The sequence below is a fragment of the Phocoena phocoena genome, chromosome 11 (assembly GCF_963924675.1).
Source record: "Phocoena phocoena chromosome 11, mPhoPho1.1, whole genome shotgun sequence".
NCBI lineage: Eukaryota > Metazoa > Chordata > Mammalia > Artiodactyla > Phocoenidae > Phocoena > Phocoena phocoena.
Genome location: NC_089229.1, coordinates 95,110,412 through 95,134,949, shown reverse-complemented (window position 1 = coordinate 95,134,949; position 24,538 = coordinate 95,110,412). Strand labels below are relative to the sequence as shown.

Genomic DNA, 24,538 nt, shown 5'->3' with positions numbered 1-24,538 from the left:
TGAGGCCAGAAGGCCCCCTGGGAATTCTTCAGGGTATCCATTCCTGTGTCTGAGAGATGAGATGCTCAGACAATGACTCCCCAGACCACTATTTCTGGACACCAGGTAGATTGTTCAATATGATACTTTGTTGTTTTTGAAAAGAGCCCAAAAAGGTTTCCACGTGGGTTAAAGTGTGGTTTTTGGAGTGCTTCAACTTCTGCATTTCCCAATTTTTGTTTTTCTCACTTTACTGCCAGGCATATTACTGAATTTCTCTGGGGGTATGAAGAAGTTGAGGGACATATACAGGAATTACTCACTCGGCTTCTGCTGTGCAGCTGGCCAGGACTTATCGAGGTTGAGAGAACAAATAAATATTCATCAAAAGCCTGGGGTTGGTCAAAGGTCTAAAAGAGTTATTTTTGATGGGAACATTAACCAAAGCTTCATTGATCACACACATAAAAGAAAGAATAAAAAGTTAGGTTTCTGTAATCAAACATATGAAAACTTGAATTCTGTCTCCACCATTTCCTAGTGAATTGTCTTTGGGTGTTGCCTGATGCCATATGTTTTTTAGTTTCCCCATGTATAAAATGTGAATAAATAATAGTAATAATAGCTAACCTTTTTTGTGCACTTAATTTATGCCAGGTTCTGTGCTAAGCATGTTGCATATATTATCTCACTTAAGTCTAAGAGGTAGGAACTATTATCTCAATTTTCAGATGTGAGCACTGAGGCCCAAAGAGTTGAAATCATTATCTTATGATTGCTAAAAACCATTTAAAATCAGTGGCTCTGCATGTGGCCTAGTGCAGGGAAGGTATGCCATAAGAACAACTACTTTTATAAAACTGTGTCTTCTAGGGACTTCCCTGGTGGCGCAGTAGTTAAGAATCCACCTGCCAATGCAGGGGACACGGGTTTGAGCCCTGGTCTGGGAAGATCCCGCATACTGCGGAGCAGCTAAGCCCATGCGCCACAACTACTGAGCCTGTGCTCTATAGCCCACGAGCCACAACTACTGAGCCCGTGTGCCACAACTACTGAAGCCTGTGTGCCTAGAGCCTGGGCTCTGCAACGCGAAGCCACCGCAATGAGAAGCCCGCACACTGCAACGAAGAGTAGACCCCGCTCACCCCAACTAGAGAAAGCCTGCACACAGCAACAAAGACCCAACACAGCCAAATAAATAAATAGATAAAATACAATTTAAAAAATAGTAGTATCTTCTAATATCTGATAATATTAAGGAGGCCAGATACTTGAAAAAATAAATTATTGTCATCAAAGTTAACTCCTCCCATGGTTCAAAATTTTCTGATTAGCAATAAAATATGAGTACATAATTTTGAGGTTCTCATACTTTGAGCAAGTGTATAAAATTGCATGTTCCAGTGTTTAATCCCTGCAGATTTTTTTTGACTCAGTGATTCTGGAGTACAGCCCAGGACTCTGCCTTTTCAACAAACACCCATTAATTCCAAGCAGGTAGTTGGTTTACATTGGCCTAGTAGACCTCTGAAGTCTTCCCCAGTGGTAAAATTCTATGATTATGTGACTTTATATACTTTTGAAAAAGTGTGTGTGTGTGTGTGTGTGTGTGTGTGTGTGTGTGTGTGCGCGCGTGTGAGATGTGTTTGTTTGCTTACTTAGTAAGCAATTGAAATGCCAGGGAAAATGAGAAGTACTCCAAATAACACGCAGGTCTTTCTCTTTGCGGGTATGTGTATTCCCAAGACCAAATTCCATAGTATTTGTTTGCTCAGTGACGTAGTATAAGCAGTGATGTGATTTCATTGGTAGAGATAATCTTTTGTTTAAAAAATAATTTATTTATTTATTTATTTAGGGCTGCATGAGTTCTTCGTTGCTGTGCGTGGGCTTTCTCTAGTTGTGGTGAGCAGGGGCTGCTCTTCGTTGCGGTGAGAGGGCTTCTCCTTGCGGTGGCTTCTCTTGTTGCAGAGCCCGGGCTCTAGGCACGCGGGCTTCAGTATTTGTGGCACATGGGCTCAGTAGCTGTGGCTCGCGGGCTCTAGAGCTCAGGATCAGTAGTTGTGGCATACGGCCTTAGTTGCTCTGCAACATGTGGGATCTTCCCGGATCAGGGATTGAGCCTCTGTCCCCTGCATTAGCAGGGGGATTCTTAACCACTGCACCACCTGGGAAGTTCTGGTAGAGATAATCTTGATAAAAACAACTCTAAAATGAATAAGGGACAGGTTCTGAAGTAAGGATAACAGATTAAATGTTACCTGCAGAACTGCTATTCTCTACTCTGTCTAGTGACCAACACTCATTGGTATCAGATTATCCCCTCTAGGAAGCCCTGGCACCATATTGGCAAATTCTTCCTCCTTGGATCTCACCTTTTTTGAAAATCTGTGTTGATCACTGCCTTCTGCAATAATCATTCCATCACTACTAATTATATCACATAGCCTTTTCTTTTTAAAAAAAAATTATTTATTTAATTTATTTATTTTTGGCTGCATTAGGTCTTAGTTGCGGCACGGGGGATCCTTCGTTGCGGTGTACAGTCTCCTCTCTAGTTGTGGTGGGTGAGCTCCAGAGCTTAGTAGCTGTGGTGCACAGGCTCTCTAGTTGTGGCGTGGGCTCCAGAGTGCGCGGGCTCTGTAGTGTGGCATGCGGGCTTAGTCGCCCCGTGGCATGTGGGATCTTAGTTCCCTGACCAGGGATCAAACCCGCATCCCCTGCATTGGAAGGTGGATTCTTTACCACTGGGCCACCAGGGAAGTTCCCACATCACCTGTTGATTTAACTAAATTCAGTATCTTTGAGATTTGAGAAACAGCTACTTGATATCAAATAGTCCCAAATTCCTTAGTGTGTGAACCTGGTTTCCTCCCTGCATTAAGACCCCCATGTTTTTCACCACCCCCAACCCATCCACACATTGGCTAAATGCACCACCAAGATCTCTTCAGTTTGTTACCAGAGGACAGGAAGAGTCAATTTCCTCAGCGCAATTAGAAACTCAGTACACTCAGCACCTTGGTTACTTTATTCAGCATGGCCCTGCCTCTCACATGTCCTGGTTACTTTAGACCTCCATCCACAGGTTCCTTAAAGGAGGTATGGCTACAACATAAAAAGTAAAGTAGAAGTTCTTCCTATTAGTAACTTATGTCCTGTACAGATAACCTTAAATCCTGATTATGGCAGACACAAAAGGCCACCCAGTGTATGATCCCACTTATATGAAATACCCAGAGTAGATAGATCCAGAGAGGCAGAAAGCAGACTGATGGTTATTCAGGCGCTTGAGGGAGCAGGGAATAGTTGTGACTGCTTAATGGATATGGGATTTTCTTTTCAGGGTGATGAAAAAGTTTTCAAAGTAGATAGAGGGGGTAGTTGTACAACAATGTATGCGTTAAATATCACTGAATTTTATACTTTAAATGGTTTTTTTCTTGTGATACGCGGGCCTCTCACTGCTGTGGCCTCTCCCGCCGCGGAGCACAGGCTCCGGACGCGCAGACTCAGTGGCCATGGCTCACGGGCCCAGCCGCTCCACGGCATGTGGGATCCTCCCAGACCGGGGCTCGAACCCGTGTCCCCTGCATCGGCAGGCGGACTCCCAACCACTGCGCCACCAGGGGAGCCCTAAGTGGTTATTTTTATGTCATGTGAATTTCACCTAAATAAAAAATTTTAAGAGTCCTGATTAATTCAGAGACTTCAAGGGGCTGAACACCCGGAGAAAGGGTGAGAGTGATGATGGGTATTCTCTCAGCTGTTAGTATGTGAAAGCAGAGGAGAAAGTCCGTAATAAGAGAGGCAAAGGTGATATATACCCTGGAACAGAGGAGAAGAAAGAATAGAAACGGGAATGGGAAGAAAGAACCCAGACAGAAATGGGAAATTCAGTTGCTTACATGGTGCTTACAGGGAACTGAAGGCTATGGGTGGGACTGTACAAACTTAAGCATCTCTCTGTCCCTGAACAAGAGGAAACACACACAGTATAAGTTAAAGCATTGCGTTATCTCTGATCAAAAATAAAAGCTGAAAAGAAAACATGTGCCATTGTAAGAGGTGAAAGTAGAAACAAGTTGAGTAATAAAGACGCTGCTCTAATCTCACTGATGGAAGAGACCATGTCTTACTCATCTTTGTATCCCCTGCGCTGTGCCAGGCTCAAAAGCTGTTGACCTAAAGATAATGACTCACACTGACATGGGGGCCTATGTGCCAAGTGCTGTTCTTTCTTTTCTTAAAAAAAAAATTATTTATTTGGCTGCATCGGATCTTAGTTGTGGAACATGAGCTCTTCATTGCGGCATCTTTCATTGCAGCGGGCTCGGGCTCAGTAGTTACGTCTTGCGAGCTCTAGAGTGTGCGGGCTTAGTGGCCCCGCAGCATGTGGGATCTTAGTTCCCTGACCAGGGATCGAACCTGCGTCCCCTGCATTGGAAGGCGGATTCTTAACCACTGGACCAGCATGGAAGTCCCCCAAGTGCTATTCTAAACATCTAATTCATTTGATCTTAAAATAGGTTCAAAGACATTGTGCTTTCCTTTTACAGATGAGGAAACTGAGGCACAGAAGGGTTAAGCTCACAGTGATGGAGTAGGATTGGCACCCATGTGGCCTAGCACAGTGTTTGTGCTCTGAAACACTTTCTCAATTTCCTGAAGAAATCAAAGAAACCATGATGAAAAGGTTGACTAAACTAATTCTCCATCCTTCTGAGAAGAGGAAAAACATGACCATCTTTGGCATTTTGCACGTTCTCCCACGTTCTTCTAACCAGATCCATGGCTCACAACTAGTGGCTGTCTCCACAAAATTCCAGAGAAGCACAGTGGCTGGCTGGGTAGTGTGTGTGGTGTATGAAAGCAAAACGGTCGCCTGCAGTCTAGATTCCCTTACAAGCCTTTAGCAAGCTAGTAGACTACCTCTGATTTCTAAACAAGATGTTATTGAGTTTTCCTTTTGCAACTGAATGAGCATTAACCTAAGTTTTAGAACTTAGTTCAGGCATGGTTCTGCCACACTAAATTTTATCCAGTCAGTGGGGCTCTTCATTTCTCTAAACCTTGTTCCCTGTCTGAAAAATAGGAATAATGATCCCTCTGCTGCCCACCTCACAGGGTCACTCTCAAAATGAAATAGTGATGTTTGTTAAAATGAATGAACAGACAAAACAGCTGGCAGAGCAGTAGGCTCCAACATGCGAGGGAACTTTGGCCACAGCAAGGACCGAAGAGTTTAGGGCCGGGAGCTCGAGGCCAGGACATCTCCCGAAGGCTGTTTGTCAAGCTGTACAGGTTTCTGGCCAACCAACCCCACCTTCAGCCAAGTTGTGCTGAAGACGTTTTTTATGAGTTGCTCTAACCAGCTGCCCCTGTCCCTTTCCTGGATGGTCGGGAAGATGAAGTTTCCTGACTGGGAAGACAGAATGGCTGTGGTTATGGGAGTTATACCTGACGATGCGCGTGTCTCAGTATAACCCCCAAACTGATGATGCACACCTGCCCAAAGTTCAGGTGTGCGCTTCAGGGGAGCAGCCGCGCCCAGAGTTGCATCCCCAAGGCCAGAGGCGAGATCCTTACTTTCCATCACCCGGCCCTGGACTCCCCCAAGAGCTGCGGCACCGTCCTGCCCTCCAGTCCTCTCAAGGGTTGCAAAGTGTCCAGGTGTCTGGGCGAGGCCCAGGGAACACCGCACAGCTCCACCCATCCTGTCTGCTCTCCAAGCGCCAGAGGCCGACCCGCCAGCCGCTGCTACAAAAACGAACCTGCCCTGCTAAAAGATTTTTGGATACTTAAAAAATTAAATTTAAATGAGGAAGCTCAAACTGTTGAGAAACTAGCATCGGTGGCATTGTACACCCTTAGCAGGCTTCCATACCTCTCCACGCAAAAGCTAATCCGCAAGGGTGATCTCACTTTGTCACAAGAGAAAGAAAGGAGAGTCAAAGGACAGTTAGGGAGAAACCAATCGGCTTAACTAGGAAAAAAGTCCCATAGTTTTACTACATAATAGTCTTACAGGCGCCAAACCTTAGAATACATGGTCTTGTTAATCCCCAGAACCACTCATAAGGCAGATGTATCACCACCAATTTACAGTTATGACAGAGGTTATTACCTTAGGACCACACAACGTGGGTGCTACATCAGGACTGGCCCGGAAACCAATGTCAGTTCTTTTATATTACTTGAAACAAACAGGATGATACAAATAGCACCTGATTTAGGGTCTAGATACCCTGTGTTTAGATGATATAATTTTTAGTTTTTTGTTTTTAGATGGCAAGAGAAATTATTCTTGTCCTATGTCATTAGAACATACTGTGATTCTTCTGAATTGTAATCATTCATAATTAAATTTAATTATGAATTATTGTACTTATCAATTTATTACACATTGTCAGGTCTTTCGATGCTGGGTAGCTAATGGCAGAGAAAAGAGCATAGTTGTTTAACACAATTAGGTTATAGCTCACCTTCCAACAAACAAACTGGTTTCTCTTAAAGCCAATTAAGGAGCTGCCATGCATGATTTTATACGAACTTTTTTTTTTTTTTTTTGTGGTACGCGGGCCTCTCACTGTTGTGGCCTCTCCCGTTGCGGAGCACAGGCTCTGGACGCGCAGGCTCAGTGGCCATGGCTCACGGGCCCAGCCGCTCCGTAGCATATGGGATCCTCCCGGACCGGGGCACGAACCCGTGTCCCCTGCATCGGCAGGCGGACTCTCAACCACTGCGCCACCAGGGAAACCCTATATGAACATCTTTGAAGTACTTGTTTGTTTTCACATTGATTTTGATGTTGATATTACACATTTTCATAGGCTGATTTGTATTTATATTACTTTATTTTCCTTTCCCCCTAAATCTTACCCATTTTCAAGAATGAATGAATATATGAGTGTTTTTCTATGCAGTTCTCACTACCCTTCTTTGTAACTCCTTGTGTTTGACCATTTGGGACAGAACAACATATTAGGAAAACATATAATGACACAGTTGACACCTCAATGCCCATCAACCCCTTAAGTATAATTCGGGTTATTTTCCATTAAAATATTTCCTTATACTTGCTCAAAGTGCAGCTATTACTTTTTAAAAGAGTTGGGGGGAGGTGAGTCTCACAAATGTATGAGATCATTCCGAGTTCAACCCTTATTGATTGGTATGGAACTCCGATAATGTACTCCCCAAAACTACAGAGTACAGATTTATGGCTGGGTAAACACACAGAAAAAAGGAAAAGGGAATGAAAGAGGAAAACACCAGAGACAGAGAAAAGAATTTCAGGACCCCTGAGTTAAGAAAAAGCTAGAATCTTACTGAAAGTGATTGGACAAATTGAAAGAAAAAAAAAAACAAACATGTTATCAGCTATTTTTTTTTATTTTAAAAATCCATAGCACGTATTTTATTAGTATTCCAGGAAATTCCATTATAATCAACAAATGGAAAGGATTTTATTGTCAATAAGCCCGTGAAACTTAGTTGTCTCATTTTTCCAGATTAGGTGGTATGTAGACAGCATGTAGTCTCTTTACCGATAGAAGGGATGGGATAAGACCAGCAGTGTCATATATGATTCCACATGGAAGTCCAAGAATATCTTGGGATTTTCTAGATTTTACATATCAGAGAAAATGCTCTGTTTACGTTATGAGATATAATTTTAATACACAAATAAGTGAATGATCCAAATTGTTCAAGCTATAGTATTTGAGTACATTCTCATGGGGGGTATTATGCCTCAACCACTATGAAACTCAGACTGTTATTGAAAAGAACCTTTCCCTCTTTCTTTACACTGAATTCAGGGTCTTGAAGATCTTTCATAATTTCTGCTTTGAGATCAGGTGGTGCTGTTGTACTAAAGTTGCAGGTTTCTGTCAAAAAATCCCAAAGCAGGTCTTCATTTTCATTGCTGTCATTAAAACAGTCAGATATGTCCATGGTGGACAGAAGGTCATAACACTCATACTTAATCCCCAACTTGTCCAGCATCTGCACGAGGTCAGATGACGTGACATACTGGCAGAGGTCATCCCAGGGTAAGTGAGACCTGTACTTTTTCCATAGCTTGTCCCAGCCACTGGTTCCGGACACAAGAGTAATGAGAATCTTAGCACTGGTAGCTAAGAGACTATGGAAGAATTTCAGGGTGGCTGGGATGTCTTTTACATAATACAGCATCTGAATCATATGAATAAAGTCCCACTTCTGAGGTTCTTTTTTCTCCATCATTCTATTTTGATATTCAGGTGATGTCTCCTTATGCCAAGTAAATTTTATGTCCTCGAGGTTTGATGTCTTGGCTACAAGCTCTTTGTACTTGGTGATTTGTTCAGCACTTGGTTCAACAACTTCATTGTTGATACTAACTCCTGGGTATTGAGCCTGCACTTTGGAGAGGATATGAAGATCAATTTCACCTGCACCTCCACCAATGCTTAGAATCTTAATTTCAGATTTTGTGTCTCCAATCCTTGCTATTATGCCCGGCAGCTTCTCGTCCATGAATTGGTGCATGCAATAGCAGTATCAGCATTGCTGATGCCCCGTGGAATTGTCGAGAAACCTCCGGAAAGATTCAACATATCTGCTGTGGTCAGAAAACAAGCTCTTCATGGAAGATGCCATGTTTGGTTTTCCGAGAAAGACAAGGAGGGAAGGGAGGTCTAACTTCCCTCTTCCCTTCCTTCTCTTCCCAGTTCCTTCTTTCTCTCTTCACCCGCACCAGTTTCTATCCAAAAAAAAACAGAAAACAAAAAAAACCCACACACACACAAAAAAGCCCTGCTTTGAATTTAACGTGCTGGGGAGGCTGGGTTTGCAAAGCTCGTTAGTAAGTGACTATCAGCTATTTTTAAAACCATTGAGGGTTTGAGGTGAAGTGAAGCTCATTTTGTCAACAGGAAGTTATGGGCTCTGCACCTCTATTTATATAAACAACATTTGCTTTTCCATCTTGGGTTCTGCCCAGAAGTTGTCGTCTGACACCACTTCTGGCTCTGGTTGACTGGTTTTTAGAAAAAAAAAAACAAAAAAAAACCTGGCCACCTGTTCCTCTCTCTACCACAGAGAAAGTCAAGTCACTTTCGCTGGTGTTTAGTTAGTGAAAAATGCTAAAACACACAAGGATTTCAATTTTTTAAAGTTTTTATTTATTTATTTATTTGGCTGCCTTGGGTCTTCGTTGCTACGCGTGGGCTTTCTCTAGTTGTGGCGAGCGGGGGCTACTCTCTGTCGTGGTGCGCGGGCTTCTCAATTGCGGTGGCTTCTCTCGTTGCAGAGCATGGGCTCTAGGCACGCGAGCTTCAGTAGCTGTGGCTCACGAGCTCAGTAGTTGTGGCTCGTGGGCTCTAGAGCACAGGCTCAGTAGCTGTGGCGCACAGGCTTAGTTGCTCTGCGACACGTGGGATCTTCCCAGACCAGGGATAGAACCCATGTTCCCTGCATCGGCAGGCGGATTCTTAACCACTGCGCCACCAGGGAAGTCCCAAGGATTTCAATTTTTATTGGAGTGTTGTATTTTTAACCTAATCTTTGCCTCTCTGAATTTGACTAAACTCTAAGCACAGCCCTGCCCCACCTCCACTGTGCTTCTGATGTTCATTCTACCCTGTAAGGTTCCAGATGGATCGGTATGGAACTCGGGTCCTCTTCACCACACTTTGCAAATTCCCTTCTCCCAGACAGATTTGTGAATTCCCAGAGCCTCCGGGTTCCCCTGCTCTGATGTCAACCCATCATCCCTCTGCCATCTCCTTATCCCCCTTATCTGGTACTCCTCCAACTTCTGTTTCTTCTCAGATGTCTCTCTTAACTGTGTTACAGCTGCTTCAGTACGGAAGGAAGGTGAACCTTAAGAGACTGCCAGTTGCTTGCACCTCTGACCAGGTGTAAAGTATTTGGCTAAAATCAGCTTTCACCACGAGTGCCCGAGGCAGGGGAGGGACGAGCTTGTGGCTGGCAACACGCACTGCCTGAGGTCATCAAAAGTGGGGAGACAGCTTGGGGTTTGCACCATCTGAGTCAAATGAATACTTAGAGAGTGTGCAAGGAGCTCTTTTTAGAGAGTAGAGTGAACGCTTGAATTTCCAGAACTTCTTCATTCAAGGGGGAAAGAGAATTTTCTTTAATCAGAAGCATGAAATATGTGAAAAGGTTAGGCTCAGAGCAGGATCAACTCAATTTTGGAAGAGAAAATAAGAGTAAAACTTTTTTTTTTTAGGTGAGGTGAGTAGGCAGGTGAGTCTCTTCAAGGTACCAGGAAGGCATTCAGTCACAAATTGTTTAACGATACTTTTACCCGATCTGTTAATTCCAACATTAAAGATCCATCTTTTAGTTCAAATAACATTTTCGTCAAGTTCCTTGTTTAAGAAGGTTGTCACTTGTGTTCACCAGGAAAAAAATAATGTTAATACCATAAAGAGTGAAATGTTTTCACATCCTTTTATGGGGAGGATCGAGGAAAGAAAACTAGAACATCGGGAACTGAAACGGGTCGAGAGTAAAATGCAGCAAGAAGGAGGTGAATGGAATTCTGCAAACGGGGAAGAAAGGACAGAGGGAAAGAACTAGGACCGAAAGCAACCCCCTCAAAACTGCCCTGGGATTGTTCTTAGAGGAAAGTTATGAGGGAAAATAAGCCTTTGTAAGGGTAAGGAAAGAAAGGACGGAAAGTGAGTTAGAAGTGTTGGTTTACGTATAGAGATGAGTACAAAAGGCAGAGGATATCAGAACAGTGAGAAACGGCAAAGCACAGGAATTTGATGACGCAAAAGAAAAGCGAGGGTGAAACACAAAACTTCACCCAGTAAGACTAAAGGAGGCAGAAGAGAAATAGAATTTTCTGGAGGACCCAGGAGGGGACCACGTCTGGGGGAGAGTAAACAAATTTGTAATGTTGGAGAATCAGTGGTCAAGTTGTGGAGGGAAGGAGGAAACAATGGAGAAGAGCAGAACAGAGAAATGTGAGCGATGCTGCTACTCAGCTTTCAAAATGGGATCAAAGCCTAAGTTCAGGCCTTCTTTCTAAACACAGAAAAAGAAATAACCAGACCAAAGACCACTGTCTTCTGAGAAGGAAATTGGGAACATTTATTTTAAATGTTTAATTTGCAATATACCCGATACTGGGATTGGGGTGCTTTCTGGTGGGAATGCCACCTCTCGTTCAGTAGGCAATTGGAGGGTCAAGTTCATGAAGAGACTCACATGATTCTTGGAAACTCTGTGCCTATGAGATGCCTCTACAGTGGCTACAATGTCCCTTGACTATGTCTGTCTATGTACGAGTACATTTGCTTTGAGAGACTGGGGTAGGGCTTACATGCTGTGGGGCTTTTCTAGCGTTTCTCTTTAATCCGTTGTGCAAATCCTATTAAACTAAAGTGCTTCTTTATTTTTTATTTTTTTTTAAAGTGCTTCTTAACAGCAAGAATCTTGTCCTCATTTAGGTAGTATTTCCGCAATGTGAAAGGAATCCAACCCTTACCAAATTGAATTCTGAAACATATAACATCTAGGCTTTGAGAAAAACAAAAAATGCATTTAAATCTCAAACCATCGAGTTAAAAGAAACCTTAGAACTAACATAAATTTAACTTTGTCATGTTAAAGATGGGGAAATTAGACCAGGGCCTAATGAGAGAACATGACTTAACTGAGGCTACCTGGTTACTGCTAGAGCCAGGATTAGAATGCAGGTTGTACTCTTTACTGTAAACCATCAGGTAAACTTTATACTTGTGTGTTAAAGTGCAGGTCTGAATTTCCTTCTTATGCCCCAAATCAGGCTACTCTAGAATCTATTTGCACAATATAATCTCTACAGATTTTGGTAAGTGGTGAGGACGAAAGAAGTACCAACCACTCAAGGAAATTAGGAGCAAGGATATGGTTTCACATTAAGTTGTCTAATTAACTTGTGGAGGTGGGCTGACCCCCATACTACCATAAATGAGTGGGTAAATGAGACTTGCTAGCCCTACTTGCCGACTGAACTGCATGAAAAATTGAATAGTTTTATACCTGGTGTACTCCTCTCTCTTTAGCCTCGGTCTTGTATAACTCGGCTCTGGAGAATTTTCTACGACTACAAAAATTACCATAATTCTTCTCCTAAAAAGGACCTACCAGGCAAATGTTAGGACAATCCAGCAAAATAATTAATAAAAGCAAAGGGGACTATGTAGGTGAATGGGGGTTAATCTAGGAAACTCTTGAATGAAAAATAAAGTTCCCTGGTTAGTTAAGGTAGACAGTGATAACGTCTTCCACCCTAAGATCTATCTCAAACAGATTCAGTAGTTAATTATTATTTTTAATAATTTTATTGAAGTTTATTTTCCCTTGAAATTGTAGGTAGAATGTTTGTATCTAAGCCACATGGTATATCTACTAGGTCTATGATATGGGGAAGCAGGAAAACCATGCAATACTATAGACTATTTTAAGTACTGGAAAATGAGATAAATGGGTGAAAAATCAAGAAGTAGGGGCAAAAGCTAGACATTGCGATGGGATTGGTTTAAGAAATACTCATGTCTGTGGGTTGGCTGACAATGGTTGGACAAGAAGTTCCCTCTTAGAGCAGTTCCCTCTCCCTCCCACCCACACATTCTTTCTTTCCTCTTCCTTGACATCACAGACCACTGGGTCTCTGCAAGCTCACATCATCACAGGGGGGAAGGCGGAAATAGCTGGAGCGACGGAGTCGCCTTGGGGGTAGACCAGCCATCTGACGGCAGAGTTCATCTAGAAGAGAAGCAGAGCATAATGGGATGAGGATGCGGGAAGATGGCAAGGGCTCGTGTCTTAAGGAAAGGGAAGACTGCAGGGTGGTGTAGCGAAAAGGTTGAAGAGAAATAGATCAGGGTTAGAACCCCAGCCCCGCCACTTACTGGTTATTTACTTCCTACCAGAAAGTTGAACTTTTCTGAACCTCACTATCCCTTTCTGTAAAACAAGCATTAAAATACCCACCTCAACAAGGTAGTTGTCAGTATGAAAATGCAAAAATGGATACAAAGGTACCTAGCACACTGGTGGTCGGTAAATTTTAGTTTCCTTTATACACCTTGCTCCCAGTTCTTCTAATCGTGGACTTATTAAACAGCAAAAATATGAGGTCCAGTCATTCAATATACATTTAAATGTTTACTATGTGAAAATGGCTAACTTTAGCAAGTCCCCTGAGACACTTGAAAGTGCCTAGAGTCCCAAATACTCATCCTCAATGTCAAGGTGCTTCCCTTGCAGGTGGCTTGCATAGAGCCAATGGGGGGCAAGCAGCAAGTTTCCTTCTGCGAAGTTAAGTACAGCTCTTACTCAGGGGCTTGGTGTAAGGCGGGTTGCTGAGTCAGAGTGGCTTTCGTGTGTGGTGCCTTTGCCGACCACAGCCATCGTTTGGGGCTGGCCAGGGGCAAGGTGACAAATATCTTTTTTCCCACCAGGCACAGTCTATAACCACACACTCTGGACCCTTGTAAAATCTTTCTACCTTCCTCTACCTCTGACATTTCACAATAAGCAAGGTAAATGGTTCTTGGAATTGGTGGAATGTTTAAAAGGTAGCTGGTGTCTAGGAGTCCAGTTGATTTTTCACATATCCAAATGCTACTGCCTCCAAATCAGTGGCTTTCCCCGCCCCCCCCCCCCCCCCAGAGTTATGAACGTGGCTGCAGACGAGTAGAGACTGTTATTTTTAATGGCTGACTTGGCCTTCCATCTAGAAGTCTGGTGAATGATCTTCAAAGCAACCAGAGCATCTGAAATTTCTATCTCTGTGTAAGAGAAGTTAGGGGTTACTGTCTACTTGGACAGAGATCTGGGGAGGGGTGCTTTTCTTAGGGCTATGTATATAGTAAGCGTACTGCTTTCCTTAGATTGTTTATTTGGGGTAACGTGTTGGAACGGGAGCTATTGTACGTCAGGGAATAGCCTAAAACCCTCCTGCAAAGCCAGACCTTGGATCTGTTAGCGTCTTGTGCCTAGTTATCACTCTCATTACCGTCCCTCCCCACGAAAAAGCCAGTCTTACCTTTCATAACTTCATGCTCTTTACAGACAAGACGGGAGCAGACCTCATTGTTGATGATGTACATACGCCGTAGACTACCACCAGTGCAAATGTCACGGTGCAGGAAGGAGATAGAAAAAGCATTGAGAGGGAGAACTAGCCTCGGCCTGCGATGCCTCTTCAACTCCTGTATGTCCCACTCTTCCCTATCTGTTCTCCCCTTATCTGGATTTCCTTAAGTGTTTCAGACTTCTTCCTCACACTCCCCGCCCCACCCCACCTCCCCAAGTAGTGTAGAAGACGGGAATGGGATCAATCACTCTTCTTGGTGACACTTTGCACACTCCACCTAGACTCAAGCTTCATACTCCTCCCCACCATTCCCTACTATTTTCTACCTTCACACTTGGATGTTTAGCTCCAGCCTTTTTCAGTGAGGTGGTAAATTTGATAGACTGGAGTTTCCCTCATGACGATCCTACCTCCAGCCCCCACCTTCCTTTGCCTTCTAGCGTCTACACTTATTAGTCAAACTGTTCTCTGTGTGCCTCAGTCCATACTCCACGTGCTCATTGGCACCTTCAGGAGTAGCTAAGAGGGTTATGCTAAGAAACGTCTGCCCCTCCAAAGACTGAAATTCCACAGTAGATGCTCATTAAATAGTTACTGACATGAAAGCACTACCACGGACGATGCTCTCTAGGTGTTCTGGGACCTTTACCTGGTAAAGCATAATTGATGGATGCATTGCTTCACTGGCCGATGCACGGAGTAGAGTCTTGTGCAGGCAAATTTCTCATCCCGGCACTCTGAAGAGGCCCAACATAAAAAACACGGGGAGGCATAACAAACAGGCATGAACAAAGGGTTAAGGGGATGGAGGAGGGGAGAGAGGGCCGGGGAAAACCTACAAAGTAATCTCTACAGGGGATCACTGTAAGTTGGGGCCTGTTCTTCCTGTCACCAAAACAAAACAATAATAGAAGTTGGCTAAAACATGAAATTTAGGTGCTTCCTTACCTGGAAGGAAAGTGGGTTAAAATAGTCCCTGAGGTCTCTTCTAGGAAAAAAATCCTTCTAGGGTTATACAGGTGGCAACATGAAATATCAAATGCTAGCAGTCCCATTCTGAAGAATTTGAATGCTAAGGTGGGTCACTATTTCCCTGTTCTGGTGGGTTTTCAACCCTATCTGCACATCAGAATTATCAGTACGTTAGAGAAAGCATGACATCTACAGCCATATGGAGTCCTTGCAGTCACTTCCCAACCCACTAACCAACAGATAGTGTCCAAAGGTAGTTTAGGGAGAGGACTGGTCTGGGACCATGCAACAGTGGTCCCATCTTTTTCCCATGACTTTTAGAACAGGAGCTCGTAAAACAGTGGGGTGGGGTGGGAGGATAATGAAGAGTATTACAAATACACTTTGAGAAAGAATTGGAAATAAACTAGAAGATGTACCAAGTATCCTCCCAAGAGCAAGGACAAGGAGTTCTCAGGAAGGAAAAAAAAAGCTTAAAAAAAGACATGCAAAAGACATTCATACCTGTGGTGGTATTTTTATCGGGCGAGGCTAGAAGGCAAAAATTTTATTCAGTTATTACTGCTTCTAGAAGTCACTGCCCTGTAACTGTCATGTTGCCTTACTTGAGACCCACGTGGGGCACCCATAAATAGATGAATTAATAACTCTTTTTTAGCCACTTCTAAAAGAAAACCCATAATGGGGTGTTTTGATCCACAAAATTGAAGAGATTTAACATGATTTTAAATGATTTTTGTCTTTCTCCTTTCTCTCCTAGAGAGCTGAGAAACTCATTGTATTGAGAATATCTTTGTTTCTATCAAGAGGCAAATTTAGTAGAAACACAAGGCAACGAGCCATGCTCAGAAGAGCGTCATCCTAGAGCTAAGGGGAGAAAAGATTATTATTCTGCTGTGGAAGCTCTAGATACATCATCATGGGTTCTTGGATAAAAGTTATTTGGTAAAGAATAGCAAGGGTCATAGTCACATCCAGCCCTAACCTAGGGGCAAGTTAAATACCAGCGAAGTTTGTAAAATGGAGAATTAAGTCAAGGAGTAAGATGAGTCTTGAGGAAATAGACTAACCACGGGAGTTATCTGTAAAAATGTCTTTGGAAGGGTTGCTTATAGGATACCATAGGAAGAATGCTATATCTATCGCATGGCTTCAATTACAGGTTTATATGTTGAGAATTCTCAAACTTATATGTCTAGCCCAGATCTTTCTCCTAATAAACTCAAGACCTACAAATCCAACTGCCATTTTGTGGAAGGGTTCATGGATTTTTTTTTTTAAAAAAGATCCTTCCATATCTCAAACTGCCTTATCTTTCCCCTTCACCAGTATTCACATTGGTGCCACCATCCACCCAATAGCTACCATCTACCTAATAGAAAACGGGACATCATCTCAACAGTCCCTGCTCGCTGACAGCTCATTTCTCTCCCTTACCTCTAACGTAGTTCAGGCCATCATATTTTATTGGGACTAGGCAAAAGCATTCTCGCCGGCTTTCCAGTTCATGAATCTGCTTAGGACCTTCCTTTGCATGCACTATTTTCTGATTGGTTTTCATTCCCATTCTAAGCCTTTGCCCATATCGTTTTCTTTACCTAAAATCTCTTCCCCTTTCTATTCACTTGTCTTTCAAGAATCAACCTAGTCAATATGCCTTCCATAAAAGCCTTTCCTAACTCCCAACACAAAGTATAGTCAAGGACTCTTTGAGTCTTCCACAGCTTCTTTTGCTTATCCTGATTATAGCATTTGTAAAACTGAATAAGGTTATCCATTCCTTTGTCTATCTTGTCTACTAGACAAAAGATATCTAGAAGAAGATCAGTTTTGTTCACCCTTGTCTTACCTTTACCCATCCAGTCTCAGAAACTTGGAGAGAAAAATCAAGTCTCGGTATTTCGTGTATCAAACCCCTCGCGCAGTTCTTGCTTGTTAGGGGATCAAAAATGTCTTTAATTTAACTTATACTGTTGGACAATTGTGCTACATAAAATGGTAGCCCTAATTAGGATCCTTCACCAGCCATACTACCTTCTGTAATGGGGGATAGGGAAAGACCAGAACGGGCCTGGTGGCCCTGGGATCCCAGATCTGAACTTACCCAGGTCATCTGTGGGAGGCTTGATATCGGCCAGAACTGAAAAGGCACAAAACAGCGGTGTGAGGAGGGTTTCGAATTGGCAAAGGGGAAGGCAGAAGGCAGGAGGGAAGAATATAGATAACAGGACAAAGTCAAGACTGTGGCTGGATTTGTGTATTATGTCCGAGGGAATAAAGTTAATTGAAAATAATTAAATATTTTTTGAATATTATTTGGCCTGTTGACATGATGCTAATTTTTGGAAGACTTTAATTCATGCTTTTTTAAGCTATTAATCCACTTTGCTTCCTGTTTTTAGAGGACCTAGCAGGATTCTTTCCTTTTATCCCACTGTCACTGAACAGCATCCCTTTCCCTGTGATAAAAATACATGATTAATTCAAGAGCTGGAATAAATAATTGTGAATATTAACAAGAATCACACCATCTTTAAGGAGATGAAACATACCTGTAGGAGTGAAACCTACCTGTTTCATCTGTAGCAGGATCATTCACCAGATCTGCAAAGATACAACATAGGGAATGAAAAATGCAAGTTGGAAAAGTAGCAAAGAGGAGCCGGATGAAGGGATGATGATCTAAAAGGAGGCAAGATTGAAGTGAAAGAATGTGGACTCTTGGGGAAAATATAAGGGAGCGATAAAAAGATTGGGCATGTTTAGAGCCCTCGGTGGCATCTAAGATAGACAACAGAGCTCTGAACCTCAGCAAGTCCCCTACATACAAATGAGTTCTGTTCCGAGAGCACGTTTGTAAGTCCAGTTTGTTCGTAAGTCCAACAAAGTTAGCTTAGGTACCCAACTAACACAATCGGCTGTGTGGTGCTGTACTGTAACAGGTTTGTAATACTTTTCACACGAATAATACATAAAAAACAAACACAAAAAATAAACATTTTTAATCTTACAGTACCTTGTAAAGTACAGTAGTACCAGCGACGTCATCGCTGCTTTTACACTTGCTTCTGGACATCCTGGGCTTGAAATAAAGACACTGTACTACTGTACTCTCTACAGTACCGCACAGTAAAGTACACAAAGGCACAGCCACTTGTAGGGGGATGCACACACGTGACAGTGTACGCCAGACACAAGAACTAACTTAGGTAATTGGACATGAGAATGTTCAAATCTTTGAAAGTTCGCACCTTGAAGGTTTGTATGCAGGGGACTTACTGTTCTAGTCTTCCTTTAAGGAAGGATGTACAGACCTCAACCTTTCTATCCCTAGTTTGAAAGCAAAGAAATAAACAAAAGAGTATCCTACTAGGATCTTCTGTGAATGTCTCTGGAGTCACTGGAGTCACATCATCTGCATAAAAACAATCGGGAAACGTTTTCTGAGCATTCTCCGTGCCCCATCCCTACACTTGCACGTCCAGCAAGTGAAATTGACAAGCACAGTAGACTCGTAGTGAGATCCCAAAGTGTTTTTCTTTCTTTGCTTCCCAGCCTAAGTCCTTTCCCCTGTAGCCCAAACAAATGTCACACTTTCCTACTTCCATAAATATACCTGTACAGTCCTAACACTAGAGAGTCCTCCCCGTGTGCTCCTTATTTAGAGGAATGAATGAACTACATGGCCATTAGACAGACTTCGGTTTAGTGTTGGACTGCAAGAATGACTTCTTCATCCTAGCATATAATAACAGATACAGCTAATTTGGGATTACTATGTACTGGTTTTTACAGATGGTAAAACTCAGGACCAGGAGAATAAATAACTCACACAAGGTCATAGAGCTTGTTAATAATTATAATGGATTGATGACCTCTTTGCGATACTTATTTAAAATGAAAATTGTTTTTCTCAAACAGACTGTGATTTTAAAAAACTTTTTGTTTTATATTGGAGTATAGTTGATTAACAATGTTGTGATAGTTTCAGGTGTACAGTAAAGTTATTCGCTTATACATATACATGTATCTATTCTTTTTCAAACTCTTTTCCCATTTAGGTTATTTAATATTGAGCAGAGTTCCCTGTATACAGTATACAGTCCCTGTTGATTATCCATTTTAAATGTAGCAGTGTGTACATGTCAATCCCAAACCCTCTAGCTGTCCCTTCCCCCCTGGTAATCATAAGTTCGCTCTGTCTGAATCTGTTTCAAGCAGACTGTGATTTTGATATTCATAATTTGGATGTAATTGGATATCAGCCTGATGATAGACTTTGCACAAAAGAGTGTTCACAAAAGGTAACATTGGTAGTTTTCTGATGCTCAGTGATAAGTGAGGTAAAGAGAGGGGAGAGGAAATGCCTTGTTGTTGATCCTTGGAAAGTAAATGCCGGAGGGGAAGAAATAAAAATGGTCCAGGGGGCTTCCCTGGTGGCGCAGTGGTTGAGAGTCCGCCTGCCAATGCAGGGGACGCGGGTTCGTGCCCTGGTCCGGGAGGATCCCACATGCCGCGGAGCGGCTGGGCCCGTGAGCTATGGTCGCTGAGCCTGCGTGTCCGGAGCCTGTGCTCCGCAGTGGGAGGGGCCACAGCAGTGAGAGGCCCGCGTACCGCAGAAAAAGAAAAAAAAATTAAAAAAAAAAAAAAAAAAGGTCCAGGTCTTAAGGTGGAAGCTGTTTGGATAAACTAAGAAAACTGTATCTGAAACTGTAAATAACAGCAACTCCTGAAACAAATAGTCTCTGCTTTAAAAAGCAACATAACAAAGCGGTGTGAAGAGCTAAATGTTTGTTAACCATCCCACCGGTAATTAACCTTCATTCTAAATGGCTTAGAGTCATAATCTGTTTTACCCACTAGAGGTCAGCAAAATCACAGTTTGCCTTGACGTCGGCTTACAAATGTTAGATTTAAAATCTGGTGAGAATAGCATTTTTATAAAGCATGTCAGAGTAACTGATCCTTGCACTAGAAGCAATACACAAAACGTTTTTTGTTTGTTTGTTTTTTTTGTTTTTTTGCGGTACGCGGGCCTGTCACTGTTGTGGCCTCTCCCGTTGCGGAGCACAGGCTCCGGACGCGCAGGCTCAGCGGCCATGGCTCACGGGCCCAGCCGCTCCGCAGCACGTGGGATCTTCCCGGACCGGGGCGCGAACCCGTGTCCCTTGCATCGGCAGGCAGACTCTCAACCACTGCGCCACCAGGGAAGACCCACAAAACATTTTGAAGGAATTTCCCCTGCTTATTCCTTAACTCATACTTTTTAAAAAAAATTCCGGATAGAAGGTCATCAGATTGACAACAGCCTCATCTTTAACACTCAGTATAAGCTTTTGTCTTCCGGAACAAATTTTGATAAAAGGAATTCAAGTCTGCTCCAGTCCCACAGGATATTTGAAAAGCCACTGACCTGAACCATTCCAGAAGCTGTAAGAAGGGAGTGGATTCTCGCCGGGGTGCAGCCCTATCCTGCCCTGTTTCCCATTCTCTCCAGCTATATTCCAGTTCAACCACGCACAGAAACAGAGAGCGCAGTGGGCGAACAAAGGGTTTGAGAGTATCCTGGCTGTCTCCTCAGAATTCCAGGCAGAGTAGTAGTTTTCTGTATATTCCTCAGTTTACCCACCTTTTCCATGAGCTACCACCATCTGAATGCTTTATTAAGGATTCGTGAGTGTTCCCTGAAGGAACGTTTTCATCATTTCTTGTACTATTTCTGCATCACAAATCATCAAATAGGACTGGACCTTAACCAGCCCAAAGAAAGCAATTTGGATTTTTAGTTTTGCTACTGCTGACTATGACCTAGCTTCAAAAATGTAGGGATTCAGACCTCCGTACCCACAACAGAGAGAGAGAGAAAAAAAAAACAACTTTTCTATATTTTAGCTTCTCTACCAGGATGCACAGTAAGAAATGCTATTGTACCTCAGTATACACAAAGAAAACTGAAACAAGTTTAATAAGATAGTACTTAACTCTGGTAATGTACTTGTAGTGTACTCTATTTTTATTTTAGTCTGTCCTAACTCATTAAAAGCCCCACTTGTGACCCACTCATTTGGTTTCTGACCCATTAACCGGTTGCATACTGCAGTGCTCTCAGGGGTTGGGAAAAACAAGAGAACTTATGTTAGATACCTGGAGGCAGCCTGGGAATGTTGATTAGAGTATCCTTCATCAAGCTGCAGGAAGTGGCCCTTTGGAAGCCAGAACTTTTGGGTTCTGTCTGATTGTGCCACAGTTGCTCTGGTGCTGGGAAGACTTCTTAGGTCTGCATTTTAGTTTCTCCACTATTACATGGTTAGGAAAATGTTTTCTGTTAGGATCTGTGGGCATTTTCCAAGGGAGTGGAAATGAGACGGACATAGAGAAGGTCTGGGGAAAGTTATTTCAGTAGTTCAAAAGAGAACAAGAATGTTTTTTCAGGCTCCGGACGCGCAGGCCCAGCGGCCATGGCTCACGGGCCCAGCCGCTCCGCGGCATGTGGGATCCTCCCGGACCGGGGCACGAACCCGCATCCCCTGCATCCGCAGGCGGACTCTCAACCACTGCGCCACCAGGGAAGCCCAACAAGAATGTTTTATGAATGGGCTCTTAGTTCCCCGACCAGGGATCGAACCCGTGCCTCCTGAAGTGGAAGCTTATAGTCCTAACCACTGGACCACCAGGCAATTACCAGGATAATAGGATTGTTGAACTAGTGAATTAGATCCTATTATTTCCCACACCTTGGCAAAGCATCTCTGTGTTGTATTACAAATTCTTGAACTCTAACCGTTCGGCTACATTGTCCTAATGAGAACCTCATCAGAGCCCAGTTCCAAGGGTCCACCTACCTCCTCTTTGGCTGTTGACCCCTCGGGGTGTCCAGTCTGTATCAAAGGAAGGAGAAAATGTATGTGAATGAGTCCAGCTCTATACCCCGTAAAGCTTGTATAAGATGAACCAGAAAATGATGGGAAAATTGTACTTTATCTTTCAGTGTTTTATTTCTGTTATAGCTCAATATAAAAGTACTCAAGAGCGTTAGTGCTACACACAGACATGGGAACACTCAAAGAGAGCAGATTCCTGAGAACAAAGGCGAGCTCTGCTATGCCCTGACTCAAGAGGCCCTCTTGCCCTCAGTCCAGCCAGAAGGGGTAGGGTCCTGATCCACACAGAAGGCCGGCAGACTCTCTGATGTCCCATCCTTCTGTCCCCACAGCCAACCCCTCTTAACTGCACTACTGAACAAGGCCAAAAATTATCATCTCACAGTCTGCGTTTGGCCGAATTAAAAGAAAAAAAGAGTAGGATTTTTTGAAAGCCAAGGTTCACTTTCTGAGGTCAATCTTCTAGTTCGATTCTTTGAAATCTGTGAAGATCATTTTTCATTTGTGTATAGATGTGGCAACATATTTTCTGTGTGCGTGTGAATCTGCTTGTGTGTAGGCTGGTACTAGTGTTTCTTAGGTGTATATATTCACTGTTTTCCTTCACGGTTTAAACTTGACTTTCTTGTGAGGTGATCCTTATATGTTTGTGTATGAATTTGTATATATCAGCTTCTTTATCCTTTGGGTTTTTTTTTCTTCACTGCCCGACTTGCGGGATATTAGTTCCCCCGACCAGGGATTGAACCCACGGCAGTGAAAAGTGATGAGTCCTAACCACTGGATCACCAGGGAACTCGCCGTGTTCTTCTCTTTAATGGCAATTCTAGAGCTCAATAGCAAGCATCTCTTCTCCTATTCCCCTTCAGCCTCATTCCATCCAACCTCTAACATACACCTCCACCCACATCTGAGGAAATGACATTTTAGGGAGAAAAAAAAGGTAGGGACTCACCGGAGGGAATGATGACTACAGTGAGAAACAGCAGCACTTTGGGTCCCAAAAGCAGCATATCTGACAGGTGGGCGGGGAGAGTAGAGATTTCAATTGCAGGCAAGGATATCTGTAGGATCTCTTTCTCTGCATCTTCCCAGGAACTTTCCTAGTGCCCCATAAGTCTCAGACCCTTCCTCTCTTTCACTCAACATTTCTCCTTCAAATTCTTATTCTTTGATCATTTGCCATTATTCTCTCTCCTTTTTTTCTACCAAGTCAGAGGAAATTTTATACTGTAAATGGTTTATGATGACCCTCGCCCTGTGGCATCTTTCAACCCTAGTGTCTAATCTTCTGTTTTGAAATCTGTGGCTTTTTAATATCATCTGCTCATCTTGGTGTCTCCTCATTGGGATTCCATGGATAATTGGGATGTCTGTTCAGTTGTAAGTCAGTGACATTCCCCATTGCCCTCTTCCAGCCCTTCAAAACACACACTCACACACACACGCGCACGCACGCGCACACACACACACACACACACACACTCCCTACCCCTGTCTATTTAGGGTTTTAGACAATCAAAACAACTCACTGTTTATGGTTCTCTGCTCTTTCCACCGAGTCCTTTGGTTGTTGAATGTGTCTCTCTCCTTCTCACTCTGTTCCACTTTGGCTGGAGAGTAAGATGAACAGGGCCACTCCCTGGAAAGGACTTCAAATTTGGCCTACTCTGAAACAATGAGATGAGGGAGAGCGAGGAAGAGAGAGAGAGAGGGAGGGAGGGAGAAAGCCGGGCTAGAGGAGTCTGAAGCTGTGCTACAGTATGAGGCTGGGAGGAGAAGGGGGATGGGGCTTTGCAGTCACTCACACCCTCATTCCGAAGGTTCTGACCACGTTGATGCTGCTTCTCCCTTGAAGGGCTGGCTGGCGCTCATATATGCCTTCCTTCCGTGAGCCCCGTTCTGGCTCCAGCCTCCCTTTCTCCTTGGGTTCCTTCTTACCTAAAGAGCAGCTCCTCAGCCCCCTCCCCGGTCACGCGCCCAGAATCTGTTTCTATTTTTCTGGCCATCTTCCATATTGGAATCATTCCTCTAGCCCCCTTTCTCACTTTTGTCCTTTTAGAATTCCACAACAAAAATTTCTTTGTATCCTTTTATTATTTTTTTAAATTTATTTTTAAATTTTTTGGCTGCATTGGGTCTTAACTGTTGTGCACGGGCTTTCTCTAGTTGCGGCAAGCGGGAGCTACTCGTTGCGGTGCGCGGGCTTCTCACTGTGGTGGCTTCTCTTGTTGCAGAGCACAGGCTCTAGGTGCGCGGGCTCAGTAGTTGTGGCTCACGGGCTCAGTAGTTGTGGCTCGCGGGCTTAGCTGCTCTGCGGCATGTGGGATCTTCCTGGACCAGGGCTTGAACCCATGTCTCCTGCATTGGCAGGGGGATTTTTTTTTTTTTTTTTTTTTTGTGGTACACGGGCCTCTCACTGTTGTGGCCTCTCCCGTTGCCGAGCACAGTCTCTGGACGCGCAGGCTCAGTGGCCATGGCTCACGGGCCCAGCCGCTCCACGGCATGTGGGATCTTCCCGGACCGGGGCGTGAACCCGTGTCCCCTGCATCAGCAGGCGGACTCTCAACCACTGTGCCACCAGGGAAGCCCCTCTTTG

At 43.5% G+C, this 24,538-nt stretch overlaps 1 protein-coding gene and 1 pseudogene across 4 annotated transcripts; both read right to left on the bottom strand.

The window, feature by feature from the left end:
• Positions 1–7,728: 7,728 nt before the first annotated feature.
• LOC136131056 (histamine N-methyltransferase pseudogene) lies at positions 7,729–8,625 on the bottom strand (annotated as a pseudogene).
• A 3,686-nt stretch (positions 8,626–12,311) lies between these two features.
• Positions 12,312–23,527, bottom strand: MFAP5 (microfibril associated protein 5). 4 transcript variants are annotated; one of them, XM_065887493.1, is made up of 10 exons: positions 23,472–23,527; positions 22,895–22,954; positions 21,901–21,936; positions 18,429–18,473; positions 17,630–17,662; positions 17,163–17,198; positions 15,563–15,589; positions 14,736–14,823; positions 14,036–14,109; positions 12,312–12,750 (listed from the first exon to the last, which is right to left on the bottom strand). In XM_065887493.1, exons 2-10 carry the CDS (start codon positions 22,950–22,952, stop codon positions 12,638–12,640), a joined length of 510 nt encoding a protein of 169 aa, XP_065743565.1. In that variant the 5' UTR covers positions 22,953–22,954; positions 23,472–23,527; the 3' UTR covers positions 12,312–12,637. The 4 variants fall into 4 exon arrangements, with proteins under 4 accessions (XP_065743565.1, XP_065743566.1, XP_065743568.1 ...); XM_065887494.1 differs by lacking the exons at positions 15,563–15,589; positions 23,472–23,527 and having other exon boundaries at positions 12,638–12,750; positions 22,895–22,952; XM_065887496.1 differs by lacking the exons at positions 15,563–15,589; positions 17,163–17,198; positions 23,472–23,527 and having other exon boundaries at positions 12,638–12,750; positions 22,895–22,952.
• Between the last annotated feature and the right edge of the window lie 1,011 nt (positions 23,528–24,538).